At 48.4% G+C, this 10,676-nt stretch overlaps 1 protein-coding gene across 1 annotated transcript; it reads left to right on the top strand.

Annotated features, from left to right (window-relative positions):
* Positions 1-2,596: 2,596 nt before the first annotated feature.
* GPX7 (glutathione peroxidase 7) lies at positions 2,597-10,314 on the top strand. The gene is made up of 3 exons (XM_019957468.2): positions 2,597-2,810; positions 7,557-7,818; positions 9,543-10,314. The coding sequence occupies exons 1-3, from the start codon at positions 2,676-2,678 to the stop codon at positions 9,704-9,706; spliced, it is 561 nt and encodes a 186-aa protein (XP_019813027.1). The 5' UTR covers positions 2,597-2,675; the 3' UTR covers positions 9,707-10,314.
* Positions 10,315-10,676: the final 362 nt, after the last annotated feature.

Here is a 10,676-nt window from a genome sequence, read left to right as displayed (position 1 = left end):
ATTAAGTGCAGTCACAGAGGAGGATGTTATCTGAGCTGGGTTCTAAAGCATGAACAGGAAGGAGGGAAATGCCCAGTGAGAAATTTACAAGCAAAATTTACAAATTCACTACAATTTTTCCCCTCTCTGCTTACTAGAAATGCCTAGGTATCTGGATTGTAACAGGGAATAGGTTGGCCAAGCTTGCAAAACTCCCAAGTTTTGTGGGGCATAATTTGAGAACTCCTGGTGATTGGGACATGCAAGGAAAGGCTGAGTGAAAGGGACAGATGGCAGGAAGTGAGACCAAAAGATTCACAAGGGCAGGGCAGAGAAGAGGGGACCATTTTGTTCCACAGGACCCATCACAGCCTCAAGCTCCCACAAGACATGGGGAAGGAGGAGTATGAAGGCAGGAGTACATTATTTTTGCCTTGGCCCTTGCCTAGAGCAGCCGTTTTCCTGTTCTCCACACCTCCTTAAAATGTCTGCTTCTGAAGAGAGAAGCTGCCCTGGTGTACAGAAAGAGCTCATGTTCTGAATCTGAAGGCCCGGGTTTGAGTCCTATCAACTGTATAACCTTATGCCCAGCTTCAAAACCTTTGCTAGCCATACTCTAGAGCATGAAGTCCAAGCTCCTTGGCTTGGCTCTCAAGACTCTTCTTCTTCTGGTCCTTGATGACCCCTCCAGCCTCATCTATCGCTTACCCCTTCTCACCTAACAGCCAAGTACTTCTTCTGGATTCTGTGTCTTCACAGACAGTTACCTCGGTTGACATCTTTCCCCTCCTCCTTCCCAAGCTGGAGAATTCCCATTCCTTTTTGAAGACACGATCCTGGTGTTAACCACCTCCAGGAGGCTTTCCCTGGTGGCTAGGTTAGCGATGGTCTCAAAACCCCAGAATTTTCTCTATTGCAGCGTGTGGAGCACATCTGCTCTTGCCCCTTCCTATCCAGAGGGCTCTTTCTGCAACATAGGACTCACCGGCTCTCCCCTGCTTAAAAAAAAAAAAAAGAAGCAGCAGCAGCTTAGGGGAATTCCCTAGCGGATCAGTGGTTAGGGCTCTTTGGCTTTCACTGCTGAGCTCTCGGGTTCAGTCCCTGGTCAGGGAACAAAAAATACCAAAACCCACGGGGCCTGAGAAAAAGAAGCTTTATTTCTTGGCTTAAGTATCATAATCTTCTCTGTGGCCTGTCGGGACTGTGCGACCTCAGGCCTACCTGCCTCTCTGTCTTTTCTTCTTATCCTTTGCATGAAAGGCACCTACAGCAGTACCTGCTATAGAACCGGAAGAAGCGTTTGTTGAATGACTGTAGAAGTGCTTAGTCCATATCGCATTACATGAAAGCTCTAGTTTTCTCCCACCAGCCCGTGAGCCCCTGGAGAGTGTCAGCATCCAGGACCATGCTTGGCACTTAGTGGGGCACCATAAGGGTTTTCCAAGTTTGGGAGACACTGTGACATGCTTCCCAGAAGCCCCATCAGGGAAGATTTGGAACACCAGCTGTTGGGAATGCTGTCAGTGAAGAGTCTTTAACTGTCAGCCACGCACCACAGACACCTTGGCTCCTGTCAGACCTCTTCCCAGATGGCCCCACACCCCATGAGAGATGAAGGCAGGGATATAAAGGCCTGGTCTGGTCATCTTCGCTCACCTGGGGACAACTCTGACGGGCCATTCTAGCTCCAGAGCCCCTGCGGGGTCAGCCATGACTGTCCTTGAGCCTGCATGGAGCTCTGCGCTTCTGCCGACTCAGCTTCCTCGCCTCCCTCCACAGGTGTTCATCCCAAGGGCACTCCCCCACAAACACCCTGAACTGCAAATCTCCATCTCAGAATCTGCTTCCCAGGAATCCAACCTGAAATTGGGCCTCTGTCTTGTCTTCTTTCAGAGAAGGCAATGGCACCCCACTCCAGTACTCTTGCCAGGAAAATCCCATGGATGCAGGAGCCTGGTAGGCTGCAGTCCATAGGGCCGTGACAAGTTGGACACAACTGAGAGACTTCACTTTCACTTTTCACTTTCATGCATTGGAGAAGGAAATGGCAACCCACTCCAGTGTTCTTGTCTGGAGAATCCCAGGGACAGGGGAGCCTGGTGGGCTGCCGTCTATGGGGTCGCACAGAGTCAGACACGTCTGAAGCAACTTAGCAGCAGCAGCAGCAGCTTGTCTTCTTTGTCCCATCACTTTTAGGGAATGTTCATTCATCCACCCAAAGTTCACAGACACCATTCAAAACGTTTCACATCCATTTTTCTATTGCTATCATCCTGTCCTGTCTAGGTGGGTCAGGAAGGGAACGGATGAAAAATTGGGGCCCAGAAAGGTGAAGCGACCAGCCAAAGGCACTAATCAGAAGGGGAGCTCCCAGATGAAGTTTTTCCACTCCCTTTCCCTGCATCCTGGAACAAGAGGAAACCTCATTGAAACGAATTCGGATCTCAGTGGTCAGAACCCTGAAACCACGGCCCTGGGGTCGGGGAAGGGGCGCGGAGCCCAGCACTCCTGCAGTACAGATGGGGAGACCGAGGTCCAGAGCCCGGCGCTCCACCGCCCTCGGGGAAGAAGGGGGCGCGTCCTGCCTGGAGGGCCGCGTGGCGCCGGGGCCGCCCCCTCCTGCCTCCCGCCCCCGCTGCGCCCGTGCCCCCTGCCCTGCCTCTGCCCTCGCCACGCCGCCTGCTGCGGAGCGAGTCATGGTGGCGGCACGGGCGGCGGCGTGGCTGCTCCTGGCTGCGGCGGCCTGCGCGCCGCGGGAGCAGGACTTCTACGACTTCAAGGCCGTCAACATCCGGGGCAAGTTGGTGTCGCTGGAGAAGTACCGAGGCTCGGTGAGTGTCCGCCCGCCGGGCCTCGGCGCCGCCCCGCTGGACCCTGGCCCTGGAGCCGGGCGCCCAGGACCCTGCCGGATGGGGCTCCGTGGGGCTCGGGTCGTTCGGTCACCCAGCCCTGGCTCCCCGCCCCCACCCCGGCATCCCCCCCGGGCGTGGCGCCCCCAGATCCTCGGCCGGGTCTGTCCCATGACTACGTGGCACGGCCCGGCGTGCGCGGTGAAACCCGAAACTCTCGCTGCTCGCGCCGATTTCCCTCCCAGCGCTTTTGGGCAGCGGGGCGCAGCCTGTCACGCACAGGTTTAAAAATTAACAGTAGCAGCCTTTGTCTCTCCCATCCCCAGTTTCCGCGACCGGAACAAAGGGAGTTGGCTATATTAAGTGCATTGAGAACACTGTGGAAATGAAAGCTCGGTGCGGAGGAAGTTATCACTTCAGATGCACCGGGACCTTACACATCGTCTTTTAGAGCAGCGGTCCCCAACCTTTTTAGCACCAGGGACTGGTTTCATTAATGACAATTTTTTCAGAGGGTGGGGAGGGTGGGGTGGTTTCAGGATGATTCAAATGCATTACATTTATTGTGAACTTTATTTCTATTATTATTACATCAGCTCCACCTCAGGTCATCAGGCAATAGAGCCCAGAGGAGAGTACAGAGTTTAGAGTACTCTCTAAAACTTGGAGAGCCCAGTTTTGGAGAGTACACTAAGACCCAGAGATGGAGGGTCACACAGCGCTAGAAAGCAGGGAGCCTGGAGGAGAACCACTCACCCATCCGTGGTCTCCTCTAGGCAAACTTTTAAGATGGCAGCTCAGATTGAGATGGAAGAGTCATCCAGTCTAATTGCTACCTCCTTACAGAGGGGGCATCTCAGCTCGGAGAGGACTTGAGAGAGGAATTGTGCCTGGGTGAGTCTTTGAAACAAGAGTGAGTTTTAGCAAAACCAAGAAGAGCATTTCAGGCAAAGAGAACTGTCAGTGCCAAGTGGAAGTCACTCAGTCGGTCTCTTTGCCACCCCATGGACTGTAGCCTGCCAGGTTTCTTTGCCCATGGAATTCTCTAGGCCAGAATACTGGAGTGGGTAGTCATTCCCTATTCCAGGGGATCGTCCCAACCCAGGGATTGAACCCAGGTCTCTTGCATTGCAGGCGGATTCTTTACCATCTAAGCCACCAGGGAAGCAAGGCTCAGAAATAAACAGCAAGAAGGATGATGAGGGGTAGTGAAGTCCTCAAGCCGTTGTGCTTGAAGGAATATAAAGCATCTGCTGAAAGATGAGGCTGAAGAGGGTAGGGAGTGATCAAAAGGAGCCTTAAACACTTTATTCAGAGACCTAAATGTTTCACTGTGTGAAACAAAGAGCCCTCCAAGTTCATTTCTCAAGGTAGACTTGGGGCTGTGTGTGGAAAGGATAAGGAGTTGGTCTCTAATGGACAGGTAGCCCAGCCTCCAGGTTTGGATGAACCACACAAGAAAATGGCTGTTAGCAATCTTCCAAGAGCAAGGCCATCTTCAATGAAAAAAGTACTCTCTACCCCTTGAAATTCTCAATTATACTGGGAGTCCTGGGGACAGTAGCCCTTGTCCAGGTTCCCCCCCTCCCCAAGGTACTGTGAGGTTCAAATGACGTGCAGTGTGGAAACCCTTGGTAGAGTGCCATGTACTTGTGTTTCTTGGGCCCCAGCAGAAATCTCATCCAGGACTCAGGGAAACAGCCAGTCAGAGCAGGACCCATTCCCACTCGGGCCTTCCCTTCCCTCTAGTGCAGCTCATCAGAGAGAGCCCCAGGTTTAACACTTGACCAGCTCTGCTACTCATTAACTCATTTATTATTGACCACCTACTATATACTAAGTACCATGCCAGCCCTGAGGGTACAGGGGATGCAACGGTGAACAAAGTGGCCAAGTTTCAATTTAAATAGAGCTTATATGAGGTCGAGAGGAGACAGACAAGAAAAGAACAGAGATACGAACAATGTAATTTCTAATAGTAAAAGGTACTAAGGCAAAAAGAGACACAGACTGTTTGTTTTTAGAAGTAATAAGGCATCCAGGATGTGAGGAACAGAAATCCTGGAAAAAAATTACCCAGAAAGTGGTTCCAGAATTCTGAATGTTTTCATCCTCTAGGTCATTGGTAAATCCTAAAAAGCACTGGAGTGAGAGGCCTAGAATTCAATCAGAAAGAAATTTAAAAACAAAAACAAAAAATCCAGAAAGTCACCCAGCTGCTAAGAGGTAGTTAGAATTTGAGGCCAGGCAATCCAGTTCCAGAGCCCATGTCTTAATCTCCAGCTTTAGAGGGAAACCAGGAACAGTCAGGCCAGGAAGCTGTAAATGATACTATGAATTAACCCAAGTTTGCTCTGATCCTTTGGCAGTATGGTCAGTCCTTCACCTGCAAACAGCTACTGGCTCATTATGTATATTTTACTACAGGTTTTTTTTTTGTTGTTTTTTAATTAGGAAAAAAACAAAACAAAACAAAACACCGGCTTCCTTACTGCCTGCCGCAGGGAGACATAGCCATACGTGCCCTGGAGACATAGCCATGGGCAAAGTTGAATGGCTTGTGTCCTCAGGCACAAACTGGGAGACAGTCCTTTAGACCAGTGTGGAGTGTAGATGAGTGCATGACACTCAGGAATTCCCTGGCCTGTGCTGTGAGGTTATGTACGTGTAGGCCTGAGTGTAGTGTATGTGTGCTGCTTAGTCGCTCAGTCATGTCTGACTCTTTGCAGCCCCATGGACTGTAGCCTGCCAGGCTCTTCTGTCCAAGGGGGTTTTCCAGGCAAGAATATACTGGAGTGGGTTGCCATGCCCTCCTCCTGGGGATCTTCCCAATCCAGGGATCACACCCAGGTCTCCCGCTTTGTAGGCGGATTCTTTACCATCTGAGCCACTAGGGAAACCCCCCCAGTGTGAATGGTTTATTTATTTTGCATACACCTATGAGTTTGCATCTGTACTTATATATGTATATATATAAATTAACTGTGTGTATTTGGGTGTATCTGTGTTTTCGAAATTCCCAGGTGGTTCAGTAGTCAAAAACCTGCCTGCCAGTGCTGGAGACAGGTTCAATCCCTGAGTTGGAAAGATCCCCTGGAAGAGGAAATGGCAACTCACTCCAGTATTCTTGCCTGGGAAAGTCCCATGGACAGAGGAGCCTGGTGGGCTATAGTCTGTGGGGTCACAAAGAATTGGACATGACTGAGCACATAGGCATGTCTGTGTTTTGGTCACTTTAAAGATAAGCTTTTTGGATTCAGGCATGGAAATAGAGTAGGATTTCCCTCTTTCTAAAAGTATGGGCAGACACACAAGATGTAGGTTATACAAGCTTTAATGCTCTCAGCGCCCAGGGATCCAGCAGAGAAGAAAGAGGAAGACCTCCACCTAGTGAAGGGAGCTAAAGGGGTCTCACAATATGGCATACGATGACAAAATGGCCACAGGCTGGGGCCCCAAGAAATGGGTGAGGGAGTTACAGCTCAATGGTTCTCAGCATCCAGCCCAGTGGTTCTCAGCTGGTGGTGATCTTTCTCCCCAGGGGACTTTCAGGAATGTCTGGGGGAGACTTTTTGATTAGTAAGACTAGGCGGCTAGTGGGTAGAGGCCAAGGATATGGCTAAACATTCTACAGTGAACAGGGCAGCTACCTCACAACACAGATTACCCAGCCCCAAATGTCAGTAGTGCTGAGGTTTAGAAACCCTGCCCAGCCTGAGCATGTCTAGTGCCCTGAGCTGCCCCTGGCTCTCTATGGAGCCAACTGGTATAATCCTTCCACTTGTATTAAAAGGTGGCCAGATTGATAGGACTTGGCTGCCCAGATACAGGGTAAGATTTTAAATCCTGCAATAATATGTAACCAGAAGCTGAAAAATATAGCACATTGGTGCCAAAATTGTAATTGCAGTCATATAATCGAGTTCCATCAGCCAGCTTTATATTTATCACCTGAAGGCAATGAATAAATGTGTTATAAGGCAATTATTATTTAAAGGTTAGTCTAGTGACAGAAGGAAGTGGTGTTTTTTTTTTTGCTGGAAGGAGAAGGGCAAAAAAGGATTGCCCTGAGGTTCTTGAGATCCTTTTATCAGGAAAACCATGTCTGTCTATGTACCCATTGCATAGGCGATCATTTATATGTGCACATTTACTCATTCACTTAGCACATACATTCTAAGACTTTTCCATGTTTCAGCCCCAGTGAAGTGAACGTAGCTCCTGCCCTCAGCAGGTTCACATTCTAGAAGGGAGACCAACAGGTATATAGAATAGAATGATGACTCCAGTATAGAATGATGACTGCTAGTTGACTGAGCCAGAAATTAAAGCCAGGTCTGCCTTCTTTGTCTCCTATATCACCTCCTGATGGGAGTTCGCCAGTATGTGTGCCTCTCTCTGTGATGGTGTTCTTTCTGTGTTTGTGGGCATGAGTAGTGAGTGCTAAAGTATCTTTGTGTCCTAGGCCATAGGCAGACCCACTGATGTCTATTGTGTGCTTATTCTGAGTGTTTATGTTTCTGTAAGCCCCTGCATGTCTGATTTCATTTGTGCCTGTGTGTATGTGTTTGTGTATATGTGAGAGCATCATTTACATGTGTATACGTTGTGTTCCTGCATATATGAGAGAATGCTTTCGTTGTTGAGGGGCCACACATGTGGGCATGTCAGAGCATGTGCCTCTTCTCTGGGTTGTGTATGTGTTTGGGTTTTGTCTTTGCTGCCCAGGTGTCCCTGGTGGTGAACGTGGCTAGCGAGTGTGGCTTCACAGACCAGCACTATCGGGCCCTGCAGCAGCTGCAGCGGGACCTGGGGCCCCACCACTTCAATGTGCTTGCCTTCCCCTGCAACCAGTTTGGCCAGCAGGAGCCCGACAGCAACAAGGAGATCGAGAGCTTTGCCCGCCGCACATACAGTGTCTCTTTCCCCATGTTTAGCAAGATTGCAGTCACCGGCACTGGTGCCCACCCTGCCTTCAAGTACCTGACTGGTGAGTCCCCCAGCTGGCTGGGCAGCAGAAGCCACTGGCTGGCTGGGTGACCTGGGGCCCCTTCTAGATGCCCGCAGCTGGGTTGATGGTCTATTCTAGCACAAATCTTTGAGGATGAACTGAAGAATATTCCTGCCTAAGAGTATCTCCACCCTTAATGCCTTGCAGTTTCCCCCAGAGTCACTCTGCAGGCCTGTCTCCACTCCTGTTACCATCCACAGGGGCTCCTAGAAGGAAACTGCACTCTCAGATTTTAGCTTCAAACAGGGGACACCACATTCCTGGAGAAGGCTGACAGGTATCTCCTGTCCTGAGTTAGAGGCAGTCAGTCTGTAGACCACAGGAGGTAAACCTTCTAAGCTAAAATACCAGCTCTTGGGAATTCCCTGGCAGTCCAGTGGTTAGGACTCAGCACTTCTACTGCCTTCCAGGGCTTGGATTCAATGCCTTGTCAGGGAGCTGAGCTCTCTCAAGCTGTCAGGCATGGCAAAAAAAAAAAAAGCCCCAAAATAACAAAAAAAAGAAAAGATCTTGGTATTTGAGAAACAGATCCCTTCCCAGAATCCTGAGAACCACAAAATGGGGTCATTAGCCAATCTTGTCATTAAGTCCTGTTTCCTTTCTCAGGCTTTTCCCTTCCTTTGGGGGCTCCATTCTTGCCTTCTCCCACCTCCCACTCCATGCTTCTGGTTGCTTTCATATCCCTCACTGCCCTCCCCCAGAACCCATTTACCTGGAAGAGTAAATGACAAACAGCAGTGTTGCAAACCAAAGGTCCCTTCTTGAGGCAATTTGAATTTTGCTCTGTGGGTGAGTCCTAATATTTCCCACCCCCCACCCCCGCCCCGTGTGTTTTTATTAGTTCCTTCCCAGTTCCCATAGTTATAGATCAAACCTGGCCATGTTTTAGAAGCACCTGGGGAGCTCTTTAAAATACATTAGCCTGAGACCTACTGAAGCAGGACCCAAGAATCTGTTTAATTATAAGCCCCCGCTCCACCACCACCACCATGATTCAGATGCAACCAGTCCAAGGACTAACATATGGGAACCATTAAGATTAAATCAGGGACTTCCCTGGTGGTTCAGTGGTTAAGACTTCCCTTTACAGTGCAGGGAGTGCTAGTTCGATCCCTGGTGGGAGAAGCTAAAAGTCCACATGCCTCGTGGCCAAAAAACCAAAACATGAAACAGTGTTATAATAAATTAAATAAAATACTCCTAAAAAAAGGATTAAATCAGAGAGTAGGTTACAGACTATGCAGTAGTTTGAGGTCATTAAAACTTTTTGGTTTTTTGTGGCCACACCATGCAGCATGCGGAATCCTAGTTCCCCAACCAGGGATTGAACCCGTGCCCCCGGTAGTGAAAGCAGAATCTTAACCACTAGACTGCCAGGGAAGTCTCTGAGATCATTAATAAAGGAAGATCAGATATTGCCTTATCAGGCACTTGACAGAATTCTAAAGCAATGGTTCTCGACCTTGGCACCACATTGGAATCTCCTGGAAAACTTTTAGAGAATATTGATGCCTGAGTCTTACCCCCAGGGATTCTTCCTTAAGTAGTCTGTGGGTATGGACTGGACATCAGGACCTTTAAAAGTTCTGCAGTTCATTCTAACTAATAGAACCAGTGCTTCAAGGGAGAGATAGATACCGCTAATGGAGTTCCAGGAGACGGGACACAGAGAAGCACACTTTGCTCTCCTTCCTTTTCTCTAGAGACTTCTGGGAAGGAGCCTACCTGGAACTTCTGGAAGTACCTGGTGGCCCCAGATGGAAAGGTGATAGGAGCTTGGGACCCAACTGTGTCGGTGGAGGAAATCAGGCCCCAGATTACAGCGCTTGTGAGGAAACTCATCCTGAAGAAGCGAGAAGACTTATAACCACTTTCCCTCCTCACCCCCATCCCCTCCCCTGACCGTGCATGAGTGACCAAAGCAGACTGAAATGGTGCTACAAAGGGAGAGACCACTGACTCTCCTCCACTCTTGTCCCCCCACCCCATCACTCCTACTGGGGGAAAATTCTAATAGCTTGATTATTTGAATCTTAGAGCAACCTCTAGGAACTCCTGACCAGTGAGAGTTCTTGACCAATGACTCACCAGCCTATAAGAACCTCTAGCCCGTGAGAATGTGTGGCAAATAGAAGCATTTCAAGCAATAATCTCCTACCTATAAAGCAGGGCCAATTCCTACCTCACAGGGCTGTTGTGAGGATGAGGAAGAAAAGCCTATGAAAGTGCCAAGGGCAGTGCCAGCTAACCAGGAGGCATTCAATAAATGGTTTTTGCATATGTACCAAAAAATAAGTTGTGATCAATAAAAACTTGAACTCAACATGAATTTAGAGCCATGAGAATCCAGGCCAAACATTTGTAGCTGTTACTGTTTTCATGTGTGTTTTTTTTTTTTTTAATTACAAAAGTAATACAATTCATTGTAAAATAATACAAGATGATACAAAATAAAAAATGAAAGTATCTCCCTCATTTTCTGTACTCTTGGTCCCTGGAGGTAAACTTTTAGCAATTTGGTACAAAGTCTTCTCAAACTTATTTTAATCAAACCAATCATTATTGCCTGATAAGAAATTCACTGACCAAAAATACACTTCAATTACAGGCAAAGAATATGAATAGGTAATTCACTGAAATATAGAGATGGATAATGAAGATATGAAAAGATGTTCAGCTTCATTCAAGTTGGAAAGATTTTGTTAAATGATAATACCTGCTGTTGGTAAGGATGTGGGAAAATCGGCATTCACATAAGCTGTTGGCGGGACAAACTGGTACAGGGTTTTAGAGGATGACTTGTCAGTATCTTTTAAAACAAAATGTCTACACGCTTT

Source organism: Bos indicus, chromosome 3, assembly GCF_029378745.1.
Source record: "Bos indicus isolate NIAB-ARS_2022 breed Sahiwal x Tharparkar chromosome 3, NIAB-ARS_B.indTharparkar_mat_pri_1.0, whole genome shotgun sequence".
Classification (NCBI taxonomy): Eukaryota; Metazoa; Chordata; class Mammalia; order Artiodactyla; family Bovidae; genus Bos; species Bos indicus.
Note: the sequence above shows the minus strand (reverse complement) of the source record. Positions and strands in the feature narration are given on the sequence as shown.

What these genes read in the sequence shown, in the direction of transcription:
- GPX7 (XM_019957468.2), top strand. Translation starts at nt 2,676, where the DNA reads ATGGTGGCGGCACGGGCGGCGGCGTGGCTGCTCCTGGCTGCGGCGGCC. An exon ending in TGGAGAAGTACCGAGGCTCG is followed by an intron (nt 2,811 to 7,556) that starts GTGAGTGTCCGC and finishes TTTGCTGCCCAG; the next exon opens with GTGTCCCTGGTGGTGAACGT. An exon ending in TGCCTTCAAGTACCTGACTG is followed by an intron (nt 7,819 to 9,542) that starts GTGAGTCCCCCA and finishes CCTTTTCTCTAG; the next exon opens with AGACTTCTGGGAAGGAGCCT.